The 24,996-nt window shown below is 39.2% G+C and overlaps 2 protein-coding genes across 2 annotated transcripts; both read right to left on the bottom strand.

Moving 5' to 3' along the window:
• Window positions 1-1,460: 1,460 nt before the first annotated feature.
• Window positions 1,461-11,856, bottom strand: LOC148115057 (granzyme A-like). Its single transcript, XM_087885121.1, has 5 exons — window positions 11,796-11,856; window positions 7,164-7,302; window positions 5,863-5,998; window positions 3,908-4,180; window positions 1,461-1,756 (listed from the first exon to the last, which is right to left on the bottom strand). Exons 1-5 carry the CDS (start codon window positions 11,854-11,856, stop codon window positions 1,601-1,603), a joined length of 765 nt encoding a protein of 254 aa, XP_087741247.1. The 3' UTR covers window positions 1,461-1,600.
• A 2,205-nt stretch (window positions 11,857-14,061) lies between these two features.
• LOC148115056 (granzyme A-like) lies at window positions 14,062-23,480 on the bottom strand. Its single transcript, XM_087885026.1, has 5 exons — window positions 22,736-23,480; window positions 20,912-21,050; window positions 19,380-19,515; window positions 17,574-17,846; window positions 14,062-15,151 (listed from the first exon to the last, which is right to left on the bottom strand). Exons 1-5 carry the CDS (start codon window positions 22,794-22,796, stop codon window positions 14,996-14,998), a joined length of 765 nt encoding a protein of 254 aa, XP_087741152.1. The 5' UTR covers window positions 22,797-23,480; the 3' UTR covers window positions 14,062-14,995.
• Between the last annotated feature and the right edge of the window lie 1,516 nt (window positions 23,481-24,996).

The following is a 24,996-nucleotide window of genomic DNA, read 5'->3' as shown; positions in this document are numbered from 1 at the left end:
CAAAAGTCAAGATCGCTCCTTGACTCCTTTCTTCCGAGCAGTGCATGAAAAAAATTGAGCTTGTTGGCTTGGTGTCCTCTCACTTCCTCCACAGTATGTTTATCATACTACATGTCATGCCTTACAGATAAACTACTCTTGTATCAATCCCCTGCCTCATATCGTCTCAGACCAATGGTTGTCCAACCTTTGTTTGAAAACATGGAGTGATGAAGACTTCTAACTGCAGGAGACCAGTGGTTCCAATGCTTTCAAGTACTCTCACATCGCCACTAATAAAAGTGGTGTACAGATCCATAAGAAGTCTCAAATGATAAGGACATAAGGTGTTCTTATCATCAAAATACCTCCAATTATAAGAGATATTCAGTTATGTTATGCCACCCCATAGAAGGGCATTTAGAAATCATTCCCAGCACAGAAATTCATTCTTCCAAATACAGAAAAAATCTCAAGTTTGCCACAAGAAAACACTGGATACATAGCACAGATGAACAACAACAACAAAAGAACCAACAACAAAATGGTTTTCAAGAAGGGTTTATTTTCTTCTGCTTTCTGGAAATAAACTATCATTTCATTTGTGATAAACATAGTAATAACTTTATCTAGCAGAATAAGTGCACATACATAGAGAGAAAAATAAAGATAAATATTTTATTTATTTATTTATTTATTTTTGTCAAGTAGATATTAGATAATATATATAAGTATAAGCATGAATTCAACATATAAAATGAGTATAATTAAAGGGAACATTTGGACAGGGACGGTAGGTATGCTAGTGCTCTTATGCACGCCCCTTACAGACCTCTTAGGAATGGGGTGAGGTCAACAGTAGGCAATTTTAGGTTAAAGTTTTGGGGGTTTGGGGATGAGACCACAGAGTCTGGTAGTGCATTCCAGGCATTAACAACTCTGTTACTGAAGTCATATTTTCTGCAATCGAGTTTGGAGCAGTTCACTTTAAGTTTGTATCTAATGTATGCTCGTGTATTGTTGTGATTGAAGCTGAAGTAGTCATTGACAGGTAGGACATTGTAGCAGATGATTTTATGAGCTATGCTTAGGTCATACCAAAGGCGGGTAGTTCTAAATTTTCTAAACCTACTATTTCAAGTCTGATGGCATAAGGTATTTTGTTACGAGCAGAGGAGTGGAGGACTCTTCTTGTGAAATATTTCTGGACACGTTCAATTATATTAATGTCCGATATGCAGTGTGGGTTCCAGACAGATGAGCTGTATTCAAGAATTGGTCTAGCAATAATAATTTTAATAATAATTAAATTATAAATTATAAATTTATAATTTATAAAATTAAATTATAAATTATAAAATTATTAATTTAAATTATTAATTTAAATTAAATTAATAATTAAATAATAATGATTTCTAGAAACTTGTGCTTAGCTTTTATAAAGAAAAAGAAAACTTGGTTACAAAATTTCATTTAGCTGTCAGGCTCAATGTTTTTGTGTTAGCTGAGTATGGTGTTACTAGTCAAATGCATCTGGAGGGAAAAGGCTGGAAAAGATTGTCTTAAAGAAATCATAATGAATGAATATAATAAAAAAGAATGTCAACATCAAACGATAATTCTATAAATTGCCTTGTATAACAGTCTGTATCCAATGAGAATATCTATCTGTCAGAAGGGTGTAGACACCAGGATACTCAGGCTTTCCACATTCTATACCAGTGGAAACGATGCCTCTTTGTTCCCCATTGCATATCAAAGGACCACCAGAATCACCCTGCGCAAGGGAGAAAAAGGGGTGGGTGGGGAGAAGAGAAATTTTGCATTATTTGCAGTAGTTGTATTTAATTTGTTTCCTGATTGCTTATTTGTACCCTATGACTGTCATTAAGTGTTGTACCTTGTGATTCTTGATGAACGTATCTTTTCTTTTATTACATTGAGAGCATATGCACCAAGACAAATTCATTGTGTGTCCAATCACACTTGGCCAATAAAAATTGACTATTGAATATTATTTATTTATTCATTAAATCTCTATGCTGCCCATCTGACTGATACAGTGACTCTGTATGCAGAGTCACTGTAACATCACAGAAAGAATGTACCTTGGTGATATCCACACTTCCAACATTTGGGGCTTACATTTGGATAGATTTTTGCTAATCTCGCAGGTGCTAGGTGCCATCTGTATAACATTTTATATTGGTTTTCTTTATATGTTGCCTCTTTTGTTAGTTTGTAATATCTATTCCAGATCGTTTCCCATTTATCCAAATTTATATTATGTCCAATATTATATATAACATAATGTATTCTTCCAATTTTGGCTGGTTGGGAGGGGGCCCTGCAAGTGCCCCATTCAGGTGACTGGATAAAGGGGGCCAGGGGATGCTTTCTCAGTAGGCTCCCCTCACTCTGGTATACCTTGACCCTCCCCCAAGGCCAGAAGTGGAGAAATATGCCCATCCTGGTTACAGAATCAACCTTCTGCCCTGAAGCATGTAAAAAAGTGGCAGGAGTTTGGCTTCGATATTGATTTTTTTTCACCCTGTGCAGCCCCCCCCCCCGACTGAGTATCTCTCTGTCTCTGTTCTCTCTATCTCTCTCAGTCAAACCTATCTTGCAGAGTTAATGGAGTGGGAAAAGACGGGAAGAGGACATCCTTGATGGAAATCTACAGAATAGACAAATAAACCTAAATCTAAAATGGTACTGTTTAGAAAATAGCTTTATTTCTGACTGTACATATATACTTATACAGATTAACATAGTTGGAAGGGACCTTGTAGGTCTAGTCCAACCCCCCGCCCAAGCAGGAGACCCTACACCATTTCTGACAAATGGCAGTCCAATCTCTTCCTGAAAACCTCAGGAAGCTCCCACAACTTCCGAAGGCAAGCTGTTCCATTGCTTGATTGTTCTCACTGTCAGAAAATTTCTTCTTATTTCTAGCTTGAATCTCTCCTTGATCAGTTTCCATCCATTATTCCTTGTCTGGCCTTTGGGTGCCTTGGAAAATAGCTTGACTCCTTCCTCTCTGTGGCAGCCCCTCAAATATTGGAACAGTGCTATCATGTCTCCCATGGTTCTCCTCTTCACTAGACTAGTCATGCCCAGTTCCTATAACTGTTTTTCATATGTTTTAGTCTCCAGTTCCCTAATCATCCTGGTTGCTCCTCTCTGCACTTTTTCTAGAGTCTCAACGTGTTTTTTATAGTGCGGTGACCAAAACTGGATGCAGTACTCTAGGTGTGGTCTTACTAAGGCTTTATAGAGTGGTATTAGTACCTCACTTGATCTTGATTGTATCCCTTTGTTAATGCAATTTAGAATTGCTTTGGCTTTTTTGGCTGCTGCTGCATACTACTGGCTCATATTTAACTGGTTGTCCACTAAGACTCCAAGATCCCTTTCACAGTTACTGCTATTAAGCCTGGTTTCACCCAGTCTGTATGTGTATTTTTGGTTTTTCTTGCCTAAGTGTAAGACTTTACATTTCTCTACATTAAATTTAATTTTGTTAGATAGGGCCCAGTGTTCAAGTCTGTCAAGATCCATCTGTGGATGGCAAGTGTGGCAAGAAAGTTTGTAAAATGAGGTAAAATTCACTTAACAACTGTCTTATTTGGCAATAGAAATTTTGGCCTCGGGGTCATAAATTGAGGACTGCCTGCACTTCTTTTTAAAGATTCATCACATATCATAATGCTACCAATCTGGAAGGAGGAATAATTCCAGATGGTTTTTTGCAATTGACTTTATGATGGGAAGATTTTACTAATTTTACAGTTATAGTGTAGGACTTTGATTTCTTTGAACACTAGAAGCATGCAAGTATGATTACTCATTCTTTCAAATTCTCCTTTCAGTATACTATTTTTGAGTTTCAAACATTCAGAGCAGGTAGATAGATAGATATACTTACAGAACATGAATCCTTGTCTCCTCTCTTGTCACCAGCACAGACCATATTGTTTGTCACTAGGAGCTGGGAATTATAGTGCTTTTGATCATTGCAGATGCTTCTTGCAATGACAGTGACATTAACTTCACGGAGGACATCTGATGCTATTTTATTTTTATTATCAGTAGCCCCCCAACCAGCTACCAAACACTGTGTTCCTGCCTCGAGGTCATGATACACCTGAGGAAACTTGATGATGGCGACATTCTTGCTAAGCTTTGCTTCTTTATTAAGCTTAAATGAGACAAGAGGAAAGGCAAAAAAGATTAATCTTTACATTAACAGTCAATATGGTGTGTAAGGCATCATATGTTAGACTTGCACCTTGGAGAGTCACCCTATCTCAGTCTGACATATTACATTATTGTGCAGAGCAGGGGTGAAATCTAGCAGGTTCTAACAGGTTCTGGAGAACCGGTAGCGGAAATTTTGAGCAGTTCGGAGAACCGGCAAATACCACCTCTAGCTGGCCCCAGAGTGGGGTAGGAATGGAGATTTTGCAATATCCTTCCCCTACCATGACCACCAAGCCACGCCCACAGAACCGGTAGGGAAAAATTTTGAATTTCACCCCTTGTACAGATGCAATGGGTCTGAGAAGCACCATTTATACCATCTGAGCCCCTTTCAGTAAAAACAAACTATAATAGGAATAGTAACAACATTAATACTTTGAACTTCTTCAATATGGGAAATTTTACACCTGCTGATCATTTATATAGAAATAATAATTCCTCCCTCCTGCTCCCCATCTCTAAAATGAAAGGGAAAAGAATGTTTCCAACACATAAGTGTGAGAATATTCTTTATTCCACTGATGCCATCATCCATGGTGGTTCCCATGCCAATCAAATGGGCCTCAACTGTCAGGCTCTCTTATGGGCTGCTTGCCAGCCCTTTGAAGTAGGCCAGATAAACAACATGAATAAATAACTGTTTCCCCCTCCCTTCTCAAGGCCAGAGCTAAATTCCTTGTACACTGCTTTCTGCAAAGTGATGTATAGTTGTGTGAGAGCTGCCTCCATCTATTCCCTAGGAAAGGAAAACCCCTGGCTCCATAGATTCAGAGAAAAGGTACTTTTACTAGGAGAGGACTGAATGCAACAAGTCTTAGGCAAGATCTGAGGCAAAAGTGCGCCAAGCAGCAAATTGAAACAAACTGTAAAGCCCAATCCCCTAGTAGCTGCTGGCTGCTGCATACCAAATCTAGAAGAAATGACCTTGGAAAGATAAGCAAAGCCCAGAGGTAGTTGCAAAGCTGTAATGAAAAATTCTCCACTGACCCCACCCCCATGGCAGCTAGTAGCAGGCTAGCTGAGTTTCGCCCCCCCCTCCATATAACAGCGGCTTTAGCCATACATATAAAATCTATACAATTAAACCAAACCACACATCTGAACAATGATCTCAACAGTCTCAACAATCTCAAATCCAGGTAGTCCTCAATTTACAACCATTTGTTTAGCTGGTGTTTGAGATTATGATGACACTCAAAAAAATGACTTATGACCAGTTCTCACACTTATAACCATTGAAGCATCCCTGTGATCACATTATCAAAATTTGGGTCCTTGGCAAATGGCATGGATTTATGATGGTTGCGGCAGCCTAAGGTCATGTGATTGCCATTTGCAGCTTTCCTAGATGGCTTCTAACAAGCAGAGTCGGGGGCTGCTGGTGGAAAGCTGGATTTGAATGTTTCACTTAACACCTGCAAAAAGTCACTTAACAAACATTGCAAAAAAAAGGTCATAAAATTCAACATGATTTATTTAACAACCACCTCGCTTATCAATGGAAATTCCAGTCCCAAATGTGATTGTAAGTTAAGGACTCCCTGTACCCATAAAGAAAAGGAAAAACCATTCTTGCTGTCTTCATGTGTATATTATTTATGTACATCCTTTAGAATATACCTGAAGAAGCATAATGTCATTCTCCTTTGTGACACTATCATAGCACGGGTGACGATGGGGCTTATTAACTTTGAAAACTTGTTTTGTTGTGTCTTTTTCTGAATGAATTCCAAGAATAACTTTAGTGTATTTTGTTCTAAAAAGCAGAGAGGATAAAATAAGAATTGAGTAAAGTTCATTTCTAGCAAGTATAATACGTTATAATCTCAGCTGAAGGATATTAAGTTTTATCATTTGGCAGTTCAATCTTCTGTGTTTCTTCAGAAATAAATTCGACTGTATTTAACATTGTTTATATCCTGGCATGTAAATTTAAAATTTGGAGAGGGCAGGCTTTACTTCAATTTTCATTGGAGTATTATTTCAACAGTGAAAGTAAGTATATATTTTGATAGAAGATGAAAAATACTTTCAATGGCCTATTTCTGGCTACGTTCAAAAATAAATTACAATACATGAATATTCACACCTATATATGGATATTCTGGAAATTAAAAGGAGGTCAAATTACATGCAATTTTCACAAGAACAAGAACACCAATAATGTGCAGGGAGGTGTGTGCTATTAATGTCATGCTTTGCTCTCCATAGAAAAGAAACATTTGGAAGAGGGCTTTTGAGAGAACAAAAAAATTCTCTAATATCATCTATGAAAGTTGATTCCAATTTCTGGCTCATAAGTAGGCCAGCACAATCTTGTCTGCTATTTTGCCAAGTTTTTTTGGTTTATCCCAATTTCTGGCCCTTCATCTGGCTAGAGCCCGACCATCTAAACTAGATTGTTTTTGGGGTGGGGGGTGGGGTCAGAGAGAAAAAATAATTTATTTTGAAAAACTGGAAACCTTACATAGAGAAAAAAGAAGAAAAGATTAAATTGATGATTTCTTCATTTGGGAATTAAAAAAGGTCAAAGAGAATGGTAAAACTAATAAAGTGATAATTACTTGATAGAAAGAATGTGTATTTTCTTCTCTTTTAATTCCTTTTTTGTTTTCCCCCCTTTTCCTATTTTCAATCTTTTTTGTACATATTTACTGTATCGAAAAATTGTAATAACACACATACAAACACACACAGACACATACACAGACACACAAACATAGATTGGATTTCTTTGCTTTGTTGTTATCCCTAGAATTTATGCCAAGAAGCTGGGATAGTGAACAATTTACATGAAAGATGATACCCAGCTGACAATTTTACTTGGGTTGAAACTTTAGGATTTGCTCATCCCTAAACTGCAGGGTGATGTGTTATGCTTGAAAATATATATATAAACCTAGCAAATCTTTCAAACTTACATGTGGCAATGAGCAGCTGTTAATACCCAGTTTGGTTTGATCAGGCTCCCCCCACAAAGTTTTGAGCCTTTGATCTTGGCCATAAAAGGTCTTGAATGTGGAACTGATTCATTTCCTCCAATGATCTGGGTACAGTGATCTAAATAGAATGAAGAAGCCAAGCTAATCACGAGTCACAAAATACAACTTTAAATTAATCCATTAGCTAAAGAGGAAAAAGAAGCCAACACAACATGTGAATGTTTCATCATGCAAAGTGCTCCACAGTTTGTTATGGTGGGGTATCACCAACCAATCAAAGCAATCTTGCTTTTTTTGTACTTATTAACACATTTCACACCTTTAGATTGTAGCACTTCCAGTTTTGTCATGCTTATCTTGGACTTTTAGGGATTACATCTGGAGGACACCAGATTGGAGAAGTATAGTTACATATCTTGAAGCATATACAAATGTGGACATTGCTGGGTCCTTCTATTGTGCTTGCTAATAGCTGAATTTAATGATTACTTTTCAGTGTAAAAAGTGTATTTTTATGACATGCTGTATACTGAATATCTCAATGAATTGTGATATGTGTCTGCAAGAGCATTACTTCACAAAGTTACAGGATAGCCTTACAGTCCTATTCTAAAAAGCTAAATGTGCTGCATGCTTTCTACACAATATTGAGCAAGCCTGATTCTCCTAAAATTAAGTACCAAGCAATTTTAAATTAAACTTTAAATTAAATGTAATAAACTAAGTTTATGTTTAAATCAAATGTCTTTATTGATGGATACAATGCAGAATTATCTAGTAATTGCTTTATTAATTTTATGCTATTGGTATATTGAAAGAAATAGAACAGAGAGAAGAATGAAAGAGTAAGGAACACAGAAAAGATAGAATAGAATAACAGATTTGGAACGGACCTTGGACCTCTTCTAGTCTAACCCCCTGCTTAGGTGGGAAACCCTTCATCACTTCACACAAATGGTTATCCAACATCTTCTTAAAAACTTCCAGTGTTGGAGCATTCATAACTTCTGCAGGCAAGTTGTTCCACTGATTAATTGTTCTCACTGTCAGGAAATTTCTCCTTAGTTCTAAGTTGCTTCTCTCCTTGATTATTTATTTATTTTATTTTTTATTTATATTTAAATTTATATACCGCCCTTCTCCTGAAGGACTCAGGGCGGTGAACAGCCAAAGATAAAAAACATAAAAATACAAAATTTAAAAGCAATTTAAAATATATTAAACAATTTGGCCCAACAATTTAAATACCCCATTTAAAATTAAAATTAAAATTAGACAATTAGAAAAGTTAGGCCAGCCTGGCTTGTTGAAATAAAAAAGTCTTGAGGGCCCGACGGAAAGTATGTAGATCCGGAATTGTCCGTATCTCCGGGGGGAGCTCGTTCCAGAGGGCAGGTGCTCCCACAGAGAAAGCTCTCCCCCTGGGGGCTGCCAGTCAACATTGTTTGACTGACGGCACCCTGAGGAGCCCCTCTCTATGGGAGCGTACTGGCCGGTGGGAAGTTCTCAATGGCAGAAGGCAGTCTCGTAGATATCCAGGTCCTAAGCCATGGAGCGCTCTAAAGGTGGTAACCAACACCTTGAATCGCACCCGGAGGACCACCGGAAGCCAGTGCAGCTCGCGCAGGAGAGGTGTTACATGGGAGCGCCATGACGCTCCCATAATCACCCACGCGGCTGCATTCTGGACCAGTTGGAGCCTCCGGGTGCTCTTTAAGGGGAGCCCCATGTAGAGAGCATTACAGTAGTCCAGGCAGGAAGTGACGAGGGCATGAGTGACTGTGCGCAAGGAGTCCTGATCCAGAAAGGGATGCAACTGGCGTATCAGGCGAACCTGATAGAAAGCTCCCCTGGCCACAGCCGTCACATGTTCTTCTAAGGATAGCTGTGTGTCCAGGAGGACACCCAAGTTGCGAGCCCTCTCCGTGGGGGCCAATGACTCACCCCCAATAGTCAGAGATGGCACCAACTGACTATATCGGGACACTAGGAACCACAGCCACTCAGTCTTGGATGGGTTGAGCTTGAGCCTGTTTCTCCCTATCCAGATCCGCATGGCCTCCAGACACCGGGACATCACGTCAAGGGCATCATTGGGGTGGTCCGGGGTGGAGATGTACAGCTGAGTGTCATCAGCATACTGATGGAACTTCACCCCGAAACCATGGATGATCTCACCCAGCGGCTTCACATAAATGTTGAACAGAAGGGGTGAGAGGACCGACCCCTGGGGCACCCTGCATACAAGGGTTGACCTCTGGCCCCCCGTCAACATAAACTGCGACCGGTCAGAGAGGAAGGAGGAGAACCACCGTAGCACAGTGCCCCCCACCCCTAACCCCTCCAACTGGCGCAGCATGATACCATGGTCAATGGTATCAAAAGCTGCTGAGAGGTCTAATAGGACCAGGACAGAGGAACAACCCCTGTCCTAAGCCCTCCAGAGATCATCAACCAATGCGACCAATGCCATTTCTGTGCTGTACCTAGGTCTGAAGCCCAACTGGAATGGATCAAGATAAATCACTTCATCCAGGTACTGGGGGAACTGTCGCACCACCACACTCTCAACAACCTTCACCACAAAGCGGAGGTTGGAGACTGGACAATAATTTGCTAAAACAGCTGGGTCCAGGGAGGGCTTCTTGAGGACGGGCCTCAGAATCGCCTCTTTCAAGGTGGCGGGAAAGCAACCCTCTCTCAAAGAAGCGTTCATAATCCTCTGGAGCCAGCCTTGTGTAACCTCCCGGGAAGCCAGCACCAGCCAGGAGGGACACGGGTCCAATAAACACGTGGCCGCGCTGAGTCTACCCAGAATCCTGTCCACGTCGGTGGTCACCGGGTCAAACTCCTCCCAGATAACACTCTCAAGACCTGCCTCCATCACCCCACCTGCATCTATCCAGTCAGAGTCCAAGCCTTCCCGAATCTGAGCGATTTTGTCATGCAGATACTGCACAAAATCCTCAGCCCTGCCCTCCAAGGGGTCCTCCCGATTAGTTTCCAGTGATTGCTTCTTGTCCTACGCTCAGGTGTTTTGGAGAATAGCTTGACTCCCTCTTCTTTGTGGCAGCCCCTGAGATATCGGAACACTGCTATCATGTCTCCCCTAGTTCTTCTTTTCATTAAACTGGACATACCCAGTTCCTGCAACCGTAGAGTAAAATAAAAATAAAACAACAACAACAACAACAAAAATTCTCTCTCTCTCTCTCTCTCTCTCTCTCTCCCCACCCCACCCCTTCATCCAGGCCTTTGCTGAGGAACATTGACACTTCTTCCTTTTTCCTGTTCTCATCTGGGTTTGTATTCTCTGCCAACGTTTTCCCAATAACCAATTCAGTAGCCACATCTCCGATTAGCCAACAGAACTGTCAGGACAGCTCTGCTGCAGAGACCCAAAGCGAAAAAGCAACACAAAGGGAGTGAGCTTATTCATTACTGATAAGGGCTATTCACATTGCCCTTATTCTTAGAAATGATGGGTTTCTGATGCAATAATATAAATCCTTCCTAATTAAATACTGCAATTTGTATGCAAGGATAAACCCGGCATTTTACCCAAGTTGACAATTCTAAACTCTGGCATTATATGGGTTAGGTGTGATATGGTCAAAGGCAAAAATCTCAATAGTCTGTTACAACAACAATGTATTGATGTTAACCACACCTGCCACTTAATGTGTGATTCTCAGACTGTGAGGTTGCATGAACAGGAGAAAATTTGTCAGATTTGGACTTTGGACCTCTGTAGATATGTATGTGTGTGTATCCTGAATCTTACAATACTGCTTTTTTTCATTACTCATGGCTTTTTCTAGTATCTGTAATAAAACTACCCCCTTAACAACTATAACCTTGACTATCTCCTGTGGGTCTCCTACTGTCAGTATCAGTTCAGCCTGAAGGAGATCTGAGCTATTTTCTCTTCATTACTGTCCAAATTCAAGGAGAAAGCCATACATTTGGAACAAACTGTGTAGCTTGTCTGCTTACCCTTTCATTGATTGTTCTGAAGTGACAATATCAGAAATGAAAAGAAATGAAATGAAATGAAAAGAAAAAAAAGAAAGGACCTTGGAGTACTCATATCTAATGATCTAGGCGCCAAAGGCCACTGTAAGAACATCGCCAAAAAGTCCTTAAGAGTTGTAAAGTTAATCTTGCGTAGCTTCTTTTCTGGTAATATCACACTACTAACCAGAGCGTAGCTCATAAAATTATCTGCTACAATGCCCTATCTGTCAATGACTACTTCAGCTTCAACCACAACAATACACGAGCACACAATAGATACAAACTTAAAGCGAACCGCTCCAAACTCGATTGCAGAAAATATGACTTCAGCAACAGAGTGGTCAATGCCTGGAATTCAGTACCTGACACTGTGGTTTCTTCCCCAAACCCCCAAAACTTTAACCTTAGACTGTCTACTGTTGACTGCACCCCATTCCTAAGAGGTCTGTAAGGGGCATGCAAAGAGCACCAGCATGCCTACCATCCCTGTCCTTGTTTCTTCTATTTGTATCTATTTTATGTATTCAATTCATGCTTATACTTATATATATTACCTAATACATTCTTGACAAAGTAGTATAATTTAGCACTTACCTCTGGGAATGCCGAGGAGAAAAATCACAACAGTAAACCACAAGCCCATTAGAAGAACCATCTTTGCTATTTCGCGTTTCTCCACAACAAAGTACCGAATGTATATATAGTGAAGATGGTAAGGAAGTGGTTGTTGGTTTCATCCTATAAAAGGTGTTCCTTTACACATTGTGAAACTGGAACATTACTAAGACCTTCAAAGTTATTGACTTTGAATGAAACTGCAGTGGGTATAAAGAGGAAATTGCACCTTTAGGTCAAGAAAGAGCCAACAACTATTTCAGTGGCTTCCTCCTAGAATTGAGTTGAATGCTTATCTAGTCATGCTTAAGACCACTATGAGCTTAGAGCCTAGTTAAAATTTGCTAAAGACTGTAAAATTCATATGCCAGCATAGTAAATTGTTATAAATCACCAATGAAGAAATTATCTCAGAGCAACACCAAGTTAACTCCACATATTTTTCTGCCCACTAGAGGGCTCACAAACACATATATATCTTGTATATTCAATCATATTGCTGGGTTACATTGTTCATTTATCCCTTTCTAGTTAGAAGGGACATTTTACCATCTTTCCAATAAACTGGGTTTCCAAAGAGTTCTTATATTATCAGATTACACAAGTTATATTCTATCCAGGTTTACCTGCCTTATTGCCACCATGTTGCAGAAGATACCATAAAAGTACTTTTTTTGGAAAGAAGGTCGCAGTTTACCTAATAGTCATTTCTGAAAAAAATGTCCTTGTGCTGAAGACTAAACTTTTGCCTTGTAAGTATAAAAATATAGGATATTCTGGTGATGTAATGGTGGGTAGCTGGGGAAGACCTGGGAGATCAAGCCAAGAGACTGCCGAGAAAATGGTCAGATAAGAGTCAGACAAGCTCACAGCTACATGATAAGCAGAGCAAGAGATTCTGAAGAGACCCTCCCTAGTTTCTTGGGCTGGAAAGGAGATGGGGAAGAATTGAACTTTCAGACTTGCTGTGAAGTTTCCAAAAGATGCCCCTTCCTCCCTCCTGCTCATGGCAACTTGAAAACTTTGCAAGTTGACACTTGCATGATTTTGTCAATGTAGCCTTATAAAATCTGACAATCTGTCAGCTGAGAACACTTGCAGTCCACTTATTTAGGATCTAGCCCCTCACTAGATGGACCAAAAAAGTTAACCCTTCCTCCTCATCCTATTTGTGACTGGAGTGCAAGTGGTCAGGGTTCTGAAGGATGCCCTAATTAAAACATGAGCCTCGAGCCAAGCTTCAAAAGAAATCCAGTTATTTATTAGGAGCTCCATGTCAGCACGTACCCAAATGAAGCCAACTCTGACCCCACGCGATTTATGCCCCAATCATTTATTTTTATTTTTATTTGTATTTCATCAAGCATGTGTTTGGTAGTGATGAATTCAGCCATGTCTCATCAAGACCCTGCTTCCCCCCTCATCATCATGACCCTGTTTCCCCCCCCCCAGGGTGTGTCATCAATCACATTTGCCAACAGAGCAATTTTGTGGGTGGTAGAGATCACTCCCCTTGGGCTACTGTGGGTAACCCTGGGAGATAGCCGTGAGAGAGATAAATCTGGATTGTACTTCTGTTTATGGCTGCCATGCTGCTTTATCAGTTTCCCATAGCCCTTGCCTATGGCAACTTGAGAGCAGGCCAGGGATGCTTTGTGAGTTGACACAAGTCCCATTAAGTTTATCATAAGCATTTGGCTCTCTTTGTTCTAATTTCTTCCCAAATCCTTAACAAAAGTCAAGATCGCTCCTTGATTCCTTTCTTCCGAGCAGTGCATGAAAAAAATTGAACTTGTTGGCTTGGTGTCCTCTCACTTCCTCCACAATATGTTTGTCATACAACATGTCATGCCTTACAGATAAACTACTCTTGTAGTCAATCCCCTGTCTCATATCATCTCAGACAAATGGTTGTCCAACCTTTGTTTGAAAACATGGAGTGATGAAGACTTCTAACTGCAGGAGACCAGTGGTTCCAATGCTTTCAAGTGCTCTCACATCGCCACTCATAAAAGTGGTGTACAGATCCATAAGAAGTCTCAAATGATAAGGACATAAGGTGTCCCTATCATCAAAAGACCTCCAATTATAAGAGATATCCAATTATGTTATGCCACCCTATAGAAATAATTCCCAGAACAGAAATTCATTCTTCCAAATACAGAAAAAATCTCAAGTTTGCCACAAGAAAACACTGGATACATAGCACAGATGAACAACGACAACAAAAGAACCAACAACAAAATGATTTTCAAGAAGGGTTTATTTTCTTCTGCTTTCTGAAAATAAACTACCATTTTATTTGTGATAAACATAATAATAACTTTATCTAGCAGAGTAAGTGCACACACATAGAGAAAAAAATAAAGATACTATAAATAATTTCTAGAAACTTGTGCTTAGCTTTTATAAAGCTTTTATAAACTTTGTTACAAAATTGCATTTAAATAGGAAACCTACCATATTTTTTGGAGTATAAGACACACAGGACTATAAGACGCACCTACCTTTTTGGGTGAGGAATACAAGAAAAAGAAATCTGCCTCTGCCTCCCAATTGTTTGTTGCAATTTTGCCTCATTGTAGCAAACAGCCTGCTTTATTTTCATTTTCGTTTTCAGCATAGCTTGATTAGCACAAGGAAAAAAAAAATCTGCTCCCAGCAATTACCTCCTTGCAGCAAGCAGCAGAGGTCCGTACAGCAATAGGCTATGGCAATCACTGCAGCCGGAAACAGGTGAGAGTCGGGAGGCTGATCCAAGGGACAATCAACTTGTGCTAATTAGGCTGTGCTGAAGCTGAAATGGGCTGTTTCTTCTTGCTGCTTGCTACAAGGAGGAAACTGCTGGGAGGCAGAGGCCAAAGGGTGGGGGCCAGTGAGTGGGCAGGGCTACCTTGGGTGTATAAGATGCACCTAAATTTTCACCCCCTTTTAGGAGGGAAAAAGTGTGTCTTATACTCCGAAAAATATGGTAAATACCCAAACTGATCAGTTACCCTCCAGATGAATTCATCTGAAATTGTTGTTACTTTTAGCTGTCAGGCTCAATGTTTTTGTGTTAGCTGAGTATGGTGTTACTAGTCAAATGCATCTGGAGGGAAAAGGCTGGAAAAGATTGTCTTAAAGAAATCATAATGAATGAATATAATAAAAAAGAATGTCAACATCAAACGATAATTCTATAAATTGCCTTGTATAACATTCTTTATCCAAAGAGAATATTTATCTGTCAGAAGGGTGTAGACACCAGGATACTGAGGATTTCCACATTCTCTACCAAAGGAAACGATGCCTCTTTGTTCCCCATTGCATATCAAAGGACCACCAGAATCACCCTGTGCAAGGGAGAAAAAGGGGTGGGTGGGGAGAAGAGAAATTTTGCATTATTTGCAGTTGTTGTATTTGATTTATTTATTCATTAAATCTCTATGCTGCCCATCTGACTGATACAGCGACTCTGTTATGCTTTTCTCTTTTAAGGAACAATTATAATATACAATAATGTAGGATTCATGCCATTGCCATCTCCTGGTTAGACTAGTGTAGTTCGTTTTATAAGGCACTGCCCCGAAGATGATTCAGAAGCTGAAACTCACACAAAGTGCACTGTCTTTCTCGCTGACTTTTGCTAACCAGCTTAGCCAAATAATGGTAACATCTCAGTGGGAGATGCTCTGGTGGCTGGTAGGTTCTGTTCAAATTCAAGAGGCTTGTTCTTATGTAGAAAGCACTAAGTAGCTTGGGCCTTAGTTATCTTTAGGACTGTATCCTTCCAATTTTGGCTGGCTTGGAGGGGACCCTGCAAGTGCCCCATTCAGGTGACTGGAAAAAGGGGGCCAGAGGATGTTTTCTCAGTTGGCGTCCTCTCACTCTGGTATACCTTGACCCTCTTCCAAGACCAGAAATGGAGAAATATGCCCATCCTGGTTACAGAATCATCCTTCTGCCCTGAAGCATGTAAAAGTAGCAGGACTTTGATTGCCTGGTTTTGGCTTCCATGTTGACTTTTTCCCACCTTCTGCAGCACCTTCCGTCCCACCCCCCAGAACTGAATATCTCTCTGTCTCTGTTCTCTCTATCTCTCAGTCAAGCCTATCTTGTAAAGTTAATAGGATGGGAAAAGATGGGAAGAGGGAATCCTTGATGGAAATCTACAGAACAGAGAAATAAACCTAAATCTAAAATGGCACTGTTTAGAAAATAGCTTTAATTCTGACTGTGCATATATACTTCTCCTTATGTCATGATGCCAGAACATGAGTTAAAGCCAAAATCTCTACCACCCACCCCAATACCTTGGAAGGAGGAGAGGAGAGGAGAGGAGAGGAGATAGGTGCGTGTGTTTCTGTGTGCATGTATCTGTGTGTGTGTTTGTGCTTTGGCTCACTCCCATCACTGCCAGAAATAACCTTTTTTGACGAGGAAATGACCAAATACTTTTAGCTGCATAAAGATACACTCTATTCTACAAGTGTGAATTCTGAAAAGATGGAAAATGTAGCCACATTTAGGCAGACAAGGTGCCAGCTACACTTCAGACTAGTGTTCTGAAAAAATCCCCCCCCCCCAAGTGCTCCATCGATAAGTACAGGTAGTCCTTGACTTACAACAGTTCATTTAGTAACCATTCAAAGTTGCAAAGTTCAGTTAACAACTGTTTACAGATTAACAGAGTTGGAAGGGATGTTGTAGGTCACCCCCCCGCCCAAGCAGGAGACCCTACACCATTTCTGACAAATGGCAGTCCCATCTCTTCTTGAAAGCCTCCAGTGATGAAGCTCCCACAACTTCCGAAGGCAAGCTGTTCCATTGGTTGATTGTTCTCACTGTCAGGAAATGTCTCCTTATTTCTAGGTTGAATCTCTCCTTGATCGGTTTCCATCCATTATTCCTTGTCTGGCCTTCGGGTGCCTTGGAAAATAGCTTGACCCCTTCCTCTCTGTGGCAGCCCCTCAAATATTGGAACACTACTATCATGTCTTCCCTGGTGCTTCTCTTCTCTAGACTAGCCATGCCCAGTTCATGTAACCGTTCTTCATATGTTTTAGTCTCCAGTTCCCTAATCATCCTGGTTGCTCTTCTCTGCACTTTTTTTAGAGTCTCAACATTTTTTTGTATAATGTGGTGACCATTATAAAAAAAACGTTGAGACTCTAGAAAGAGTGCAGAGAAGAGCAACAAAGATGATTAGGGGACTGGAGGCTAAAACATATGAAGAACGGTTACATGAACTGGGTATGCCTAGTTTGATGAAGAGAAGGACTAGGGGAGACACGATAGCAGTGTTCCAATATCTCAGGGGTTGCCACAAAGAAGAAGGAGTCAAACTATTCTTCAAAGCACCTGAGGGTAGAACAAGAAGCAATGGATGGAAACTAATCAAGGAGAGAAGCAACTTAGAACAAAGGAGAAATTTCCTGACCATCAGAACAATTAATAAGTGGAACAACTAGCCTGCAGAAGTTGTGAATGCTCCAACACTGGAAATTTTTAAGAAGATGTTGGATAATCATTTGTCTGAAGTGATGTAGGGTTTCCTGCCTGGGCAGGGGGTTGGACTAGAAGACCTCCAAGATCCCTTCCAACTCTGCTATTCTATTCTATTCTATTCTATTCTATTCTATTCTATTCTATTCTATTCTATTCTATTCTATTCTATTCTATTCTATTCTATTCTCATTCTTTCAAATTCTGCTTTCAGTATACTATTTTTGAGTTTCAAACATTCAGAGCAGGTAGATAGATAGATATACTTACAATACATGAATCCTTGCCTCCTTTCTTGTCACCAGCACAGACCATATTCATTGTCACTAGAGGCCTGGAATTATAGTGCTTTTTATCATTGCAGGTGCTTCTTGCAATGACAGTGACATTAACTTCACGGAGGACATCTGATGCTATTTTATTTTTATTATCAGTAGCCCCCCAACCAGCTACCAGACACTGTGTTCCTTCCTTGAGGTCATGATATGCCTGAGGAAACTTGATGATGGCGACATTCTTGTTAAGTTTTGCTCGTTTTTTAAGCTTAAATGAGACAAGAGGGAAGGCAAAAAAGATTAATCCTTACATTAACAGTCAATATGGTGTGTAAGGCATCATATGTTAGACTTGCACCTTGGAGAGTCACCCTATCTCAGTCTGACTTATATTAAAATATTGTGCAGACCAGGGGTGAAATCCAGCAGGTTCTAACAGGTTCTGGAGAACCGGTAGTGGAAATTTTGAGCAGTTCGGAGAACCGGCAAATACCACCTCTAGCTGAGCCCAGAAATGGAGATTTTGCAATATCCTTCCCCTACCACACCTACCAAGCCACGCCCACAGAACCGATAGGGAAAAAGTTTGAATTTCACCCCTGGTGCACATGCAATGGGTCTGAGAAGCAACATACATACCATCTTAGCCCTTTACAATAAAAACAAACTATAATAGAAATAATAACAACATTAAAACTTTGAACTTCTTTAGTATTATATTGCTGATTGTTTATATAGAAATAATAATTCCTCCCTCCTACTCTCCATCTCTAAAATGAAAGGGAAAAGAATGTTTCCAACACACAAGTGTGAGAATATTCTTTATTCCACTGATGCCATCGTCTGTGGTGGTTCCCATGCCAATCAAACTGTCCTCAACTGTCAGGCTCTCTTATGGGTTGCTTGCCAGCCCTTTGAGGTAGGCCAGATCAACAACATGAGTAAATAACTGTTTCTTTTTCTCCCCCTCCCTTCTCAAGGCCAGAGCTAAATCCCTTGTACACTGCTTTCTGCAAGGTGATGTATAGCTGTTGTCAGGGCTGCCTCCGTCCATTCCCTAGGAAAGGAAAACCCTTGGCTCCATAGATTCAGAGAAAAGGTACTTTTACTAGGAGAGGACTGAATGCAACAAGTCTTAGGCAAGATCTGAGGCAAAAGTGCGCCAAGCAGCAAATTGAAACAAACTGTAAAGCCCAATCCCCTAGTAGCTGCTGGCTGCTGCATACCAAATCTAGAAGAAATGACCTTGGAAAGATAAGCAAAGCCCAGAGGTAGTTGCAAAGCTATAATGAAAAATTCTCCACTGACCCCACCCCCATGGCAACTACCAGCAGGCTAGCTGACTTTCGGCCTCCCATAACAGTGGCTTTAGCCATGCATATAAAATCTATACAATTAAAAAAAACCACACATCTCAACAATGATCTCAACAGTCTCAACAATCTCAAATCCAGGTAGCCCTCAACTTACAACCATTTGTTTTGCTGGTGTTTGAAGTTATGATGGCAATCAAAAAAGTGACTTATGACCGGTTCTCCCAAGCAGAGTCGGGTGGTGCTGGTGGAAAGCTGGATTTGAATGTTTCACTTACAGCTGCAAAAAGTCACTTAACAAAGATTGCAAAAAAAAAAAGGTCATAAAATTCAGCATGATTTATTTAACAACCACCTCGCTTATTAATGGAAATTCCAGTCCCAAATGTGATTGTAAGATAAGGACTCCCTGTACCCATAAAGAAAAGGAAAAACCATTCTTGCTGTCTTCATGTGTATATTATTTATGTACATCCTTTAGAATATACCTGAAGAAGCATAATGTCATTCTCCTTTGTGCCTCTATCATAGCACGGGTGAGGTATGGGCTTCTTAACTTTGAAAACTTGTTTTGTTTTGTCTTTTTCTGAATGAATTCCAAGAATAACTTCAGCGTTTTTTGTTCTAAAAAGCAGAGAGGATAAAATAAGAATTGAGTAAAGTTCTTTTCTAGCAAGTATAATACGTTATAATCTCAGCTGAAGGATATTAAGTTTTATCATTTGGCAGTTCAATCTTCTGTGTTTCTTCAGAAATAAATTCTACTGTATTTAACATTGTTTATATCCTGGCATGTAAATTTAAAATTTGGAGAGGGCAGGCTTTACTTCAATTTTCATTGGAGTATTATTTCAACAGTGAAAGTAAGTATATATTTTGATAGAAGATGCAAAATACTTTCAATGGCCTATTTCTGGCTACGTTCAAAAATAAATTACAATACATGAACATTCACACCTATATATGGATATTTTGGAAATCAAAGGGAGGTGAAATTACATGCAATTTTCACAAGAACAAGAACACCAATAATGTGCAGGGAGGCCTATGCTATGTCATGCTTTGCTCGCCATGGAAAAGAAACATTTGGAAGAGGGCTTTTGAGAGAACAAAAAAATTCTCTAATATCACCTATGAAAGTTGATTCCAATTTCTGACTCATAAGTAGGCCAGCACAATCTTGTCTGCTATTTTACCACATTTTGTGGTTTATCCCAGTTTGTCCCTACTGTGGCTTCTGGCCCTTCATCTGGCTAGAGCCCAGCCATCTAAACTAGATTGTTTTTGGGGTGTGTGGTCAGAATTATTCCTATTGGGTTTTATGATCATGGAATTAGAAAAATAGTATGAGAAATCAATATTGCATATGGTAACTGCATGCAGAAGGTTGGGAAAGTAATGAAATATCTACGATGAAAGATTGGATTATAACATTAACTGAACTTGCAAAAATAACTAAGACTTTCCATTCTGGATACTGGGGTGGGGGGGGGGAATGGGAGGAGGGGGAAAGAAAAATAATTTCTTTTAAAAAGCTGGAAACCTTACATAGAGAAGAAAGAAGAAAAGATTAAATTGATGATGTATTTATTTGGGAATTAAAAAAGGTCAAAAAGAATGGTGAAACTAATAAAGTGATAATTACTTTATAGAAAGAATGTGTATTTTCTTCTCTTTTAATTGATTTCTGTTTTCCCCCCTTTTCCTATTTTCAATCTTTTTTTGTACATATTTATTGTATTGAAAAATTCTAGAAACACACACACAGGCACATACACATACACACAAACATAGATTGGATTTCTTTGCTTTGTTGTCATTCCTAGAATTTATGCCAAGAAGCTGGGATAGTGAACAATTTACCTGAAAAATGATACCCAGCTGACAATTTTACTTGGGTTGAAACTTTAGGTTTGCTTATCCCTAAAGAGCAGGGTGATGTTATGCTTGAAATAATAAATAAATAAAACAAGATATTTAAAAGAAATAAATAAAAAACTAGCAAAACTTCCAAACTTACGTGTTGCAGTGAGCTGCTGTTAATACCCAGTTTCGTTTGATCAGGCTCCCCCCACAAAGCATTGAGCCTTTAATTTTGGCCATAAAAGGTCTTGAATGTGGAACTGATTCTTTTCCTCCAATGATCTGGACACAGTGATCTAAACAGAATGAAGAAGCCAAGCTAATCACGAGTCACAAAATACAACTTTAAGTTAATCCATTAGCTAAAGAGGAAAAAGAAGCCAACACAACATGCAAATATTTCATCATACAAAGTGCTCCACAGTTTGTGTTATGGTGGGGTATTACCAACCAATGAAATCAATCTTGCTTTTTTTGCACTTATTAACACATTTCACACCTTTAGATTGTAGCACTTCTAGTTTTGTCATGCTTATCTTGGACTTTTAGGGATTACATTTGGAGGATACCAGATTGGAGAAGTACAGTTACATACCTTGAAGCATATACAAATGTGGACATTGCTTTGTGCTTGTGCTTGGTAATAGCTAAATTTAATGATTACTTTTCAGACTTCTGTAAAAAGTGTATTTTTTGTATGACATGCTGTATACTGAATATCTCAATAAATTGTGATATGTGACTGCAAGAGCATTACTCCACAAAGTTACAGGATAGCCTTACAGTCCTATTCTAAAAAGCTAAATGTTCTGCATGCTTTCTACACAATATTGAGCAAGCCTGATTCTCCTAAAATTAAGTACCAAATAATTTTAAATTAAACTTTAAATTAAATGTAATAAACTAAGTTTATGTTTAAATCAAATGTCTTTATTGATGGATACAATGCAGAATTATCTAATAATTGTTTTATTTATTTTATGCTACCAGTATATTGAAAGAAATAGAACAGAGAGAAGAATGAAAGAGTAAGGAACACAAAGAAGATAAGAAAACAACAACAACAAAAATTCTCCCTGTTTCTCTCTGTCTCTCTTTTCCTTTCATCCAGGCCTTTGCTGACGGAGATTGACACTTCTTCCTTTTTCCTGTTCTCATCTGGATTTGTATTCTCTGCCAACACTTTCCCAATAACCAATTCAGTAGCCACATCTCCAATTAGTCAACAGAACTGTCAGGACAGCTCTGCTGCAGAGACCCAAAGGGAAAAAGCAACACAAAAGGAGTGAACTTATTCCTTACTGATAAGGGCTATTCACATTGCCCTTATACTTAGAAACGATGGGTTTTTGATGCAATAATATAAACCCTTCCTAATTAAATACTGCAATTTGTATGCAAGGATAAACCCGGCATTTTACTCAAGTTGTCCTTTCCTGAGACAATTCTAAACTCTGGCATTATATGGGTTAGGTATGATATGGTCAAAGGCAAAAATCTCATTGGTCTGTTACAACAATAGTATATTGATGTTAACCACACCTGCGACTTGTGTGATTCTCAGCCTGTGAGGTTGCATGAACAGGAGAAAAGATGTCAGATTTGGACTTTGGACCTTTTCTGTGTGTAGATATGTATGTGTGTGTTTGTGCATGTATATAAAACTATATGCAGTACATTTATCCTGAATTATACGATAGTTGCTTTTTCTCATTATTCATGGCTTTTCTAGTATTTGTAATAAAACTACCCTCTTAGCTTTGACTATCTCCTGCTGGCCTCCTACTGTCAGTATCAGTTCAGCCTGAAGGAGACTTGAGCTATTTTCTCTTCATCACTGTCCAAATTAAAGGAGAAAGCCATACATTTGGAACAAACTGTGTAGCTTATCTGCTTACCCTTTCATTGATTGTTCTGAAGTGACATTATCAGAAATGAAAAGAAACGAACAACAAAAAAAGTAGTATAATTTAGCACTTACCTCTGGGAATGCCGAGGAGAAAAATCACAACAGTGAACCACAAGCCCATTAGAAGGACCATCTTTGCTTTTTTGTGTTTCTCCACATCAAAGTACAGAATGTATATATACTGAGGATGGTAAGGAAGTGGTTGCTTGTTTCATCCTATAAAGGGTGTTCTTTTACACATTGTGAAACTGGAACATTACTAAGACGTTCAAAGTTGTTTTCTTTTTCATTTCTAGTATGAAGACTTTGTCATACTTAACTAACATGGTTATTGAGGTGGAAAACAAAAGATATGAGAGAATACTTGTTATGTTTTCATGTTTGCATGTAACTGTGTGTGAGAGAGAGATGTGGTTTTGGTTGCTGAGTAAAAATTGTAGGACAAGGCTATTGAACCAAGTAAAACATCATATTTAGGTCTTTATTCCGAGAAAAAGTTGCATTAATAAAAGAAATATGAGTTTCCTAAAATGTCCTGCCTACATACATGAAGATAAAATGTTTGATGTGTGGCTGCTCCTTCAGCTCCATTTTGAGAATATCATCATATACAATGAAGAGATTCTCTAGACAACTCTTATTAATTGGGCGAGTGATGATTCTGCACGGACAATTTTGATGAAACAAAAGTCATTCTAAATGTAAATTGATTTATGTGTCTTCCACTCCCATCATTTCCATTAACAAAGACAACTATTGCTGAGCACATTGTAAGCCGCCCTGAGTCTTTGGAGAAGGGCGGCATATAAATCAAAAAACAAAACAAAAAAAACCCCTCCAGTTTTGCCTTTGAAATGCTTATGTTTTCAAAGTTATAGTCCGTTTGTTATATGGTGACTACGCTAAGCTCTATAGTATTTCTGCCATCCATGGAGTTGGTCTGTTTTTGGAAGGATTTTTCAGTACTCCTCTGCCTCCTGGCACCTTTGCTTATCTTAAGCATTTCATATCCTTGAGAAAACCAGACATTAAAGCATCTTTATTCAGTCTCCTCTCTATCTGCTCATAGAAAAAGTTAATATTTTTTGTCATATTCATGAAACTGCCACGCTGTCTACATGTTATTTACCGTAGCTCAGAAGGACTTCAGTAAAGCAAGCAGTGCTATACTGCCAAGTCTGTTATCAATTTGGAGCATATACGTATGAATGCTTGCAACCATTCAGAAAATTTAATGCTGGTCATTTGAAGACCAAATTAACCATTATGGCCATCATGGATCATGCTGCTGCATCTATTTATCTGGCTAATTTAGGGTTGTTGGTTTTTTTTTTTTCCCCAAAAAGGCTCCTGTAAAATGCCTTCCCATGTAATTAGTGTCTCCATTAGCAGAGAAGGCATCATGCCAGTTTCATTGGGTGGGCAGCTGAGTGAAAATGGGCAAATTTGTTTCAGAGAGGATGGCATCTTCCTTCTCTACCTTAGGAATACAACATGGCAAGCTCCTTCTAGGCTACCTATTCCATTGGCTTCATGTTCAATAAAATGGGATGGAGAGGCCTTAGCTATTTAGTTAATTTGGTTACCCATGGGTCCAGGGGCATCTGCAGAGGGAGTTAAAAAAGGCAAGATGGCGACTGTGAATGCACAGTTGAAGCTCCACACGTTTTTACATGTGTCGTGCTACAAGGGACATAAAAAGGAGAAAGGGACTTGAGCATTGAGACATAATCACCATCTTGATTTCCTTGAAGTCCTCTTCCTATGTGGATCCCCCAGTGGCTATAGCCATTTCTCTTTCCATATTACCAGTTGAAATAGCATCTTAATCTGCTGTCCATATGATAGCTAAAAGACGAGAACCGGTTTCTTGTGGCAGAATGTTGGAACAAAGATGTCAGCCAATAAAAAGATCAAGACGTAAAGAGCAATGTGTTAAACCACCAGAGGGATGAAAGCAGCAGCAGAATGAAACTGTGGTGGGTATAAAGAGGAAATTGCACCTTTAAGTCAAGAAAGACCCACCAACTATTTCAGTGGCTTCTTCCTAGAATTGAGTCATGCTTAAGACCAATACGAGTTTGGAGGCTAGTTAAAATTTGCTAATGACTAGAGAATTTTTATACCAGCATAGTAAATTGTTATAAATCACCAATGAAGAAATTATCTCAGAGCAACACCGAGTTAACTCCACATATTTTTCTGCCCACTAGAGGGCTCACAAACACACATATATATCTTGTATATTCAGTCATATTGCTGGGTTACATTGTTCATTTATCCCTTTCTAGTTAGAAGGGACATTTTACCATCTTTCCAATAAACTGGGTTTC

Source organism: Pantherophis guttatus, chromosome 2 (assembly GCF_059756535.1).
Source record: "Pantherophis guttatus breed Tessera chromosome 2, ASM5975653v1, whole genome shotgun sequence".
Classification (NCBI taxonomy): Eukaryota; Metazoa; Chordata; class Lepidosauria; order Squamata; family Colubridae; genus Pantherophis; species Pantherophis guttatus.
Note: the sequence above shows the minus strand (reverse complement) of the source record. Positions and strands in the feature narration are given on the sequence as shown.

Coding starts and splice junctions, on each gene's coding strand:
- LOC148115057 (XM_087885121.1), bottom strand. CDS start 11,856: ATGGTTCTTCTAATGGGCTTGTGGTTTACTGTTGTGATTTTTCTCCTC. Junction 4,181..5,862: donor ATGACATTATGCTTCTTCAG/GTATATTCTAAA, acceptor GTCTCATTTAAG/CTTAATAAAGAAGCAAAGCT. Junction 1,757..3,907: donor GAGACAAGGATTCATGTTCT/GTAAGTATATCT, acceptor TCCCTTGCGCAG/GGTGATTCTGGTGGTCCTTT.
- LOC148115056 (XM_087885026.1), bottom strand. CDS start 22,796: ATGGTCCTTCTAATGGGCTTGTGGTTCACTGTTGTGATTTTTCTCCTC. Junction 21,051..22,735: donor TCTCCTCGGCATTCCCAGAG/GTAAGTGCTAAA, acceptor CATTCTGTTTAG/ATCACTGTGTCCAGATCATT. Junction 15,152..17,573: donor GAGGCAAGGATTCATGTATT/GTAAGTATATCT, acceptor TCCCTTGCACAG/GGTGATTCTGGTGGTCCTTT.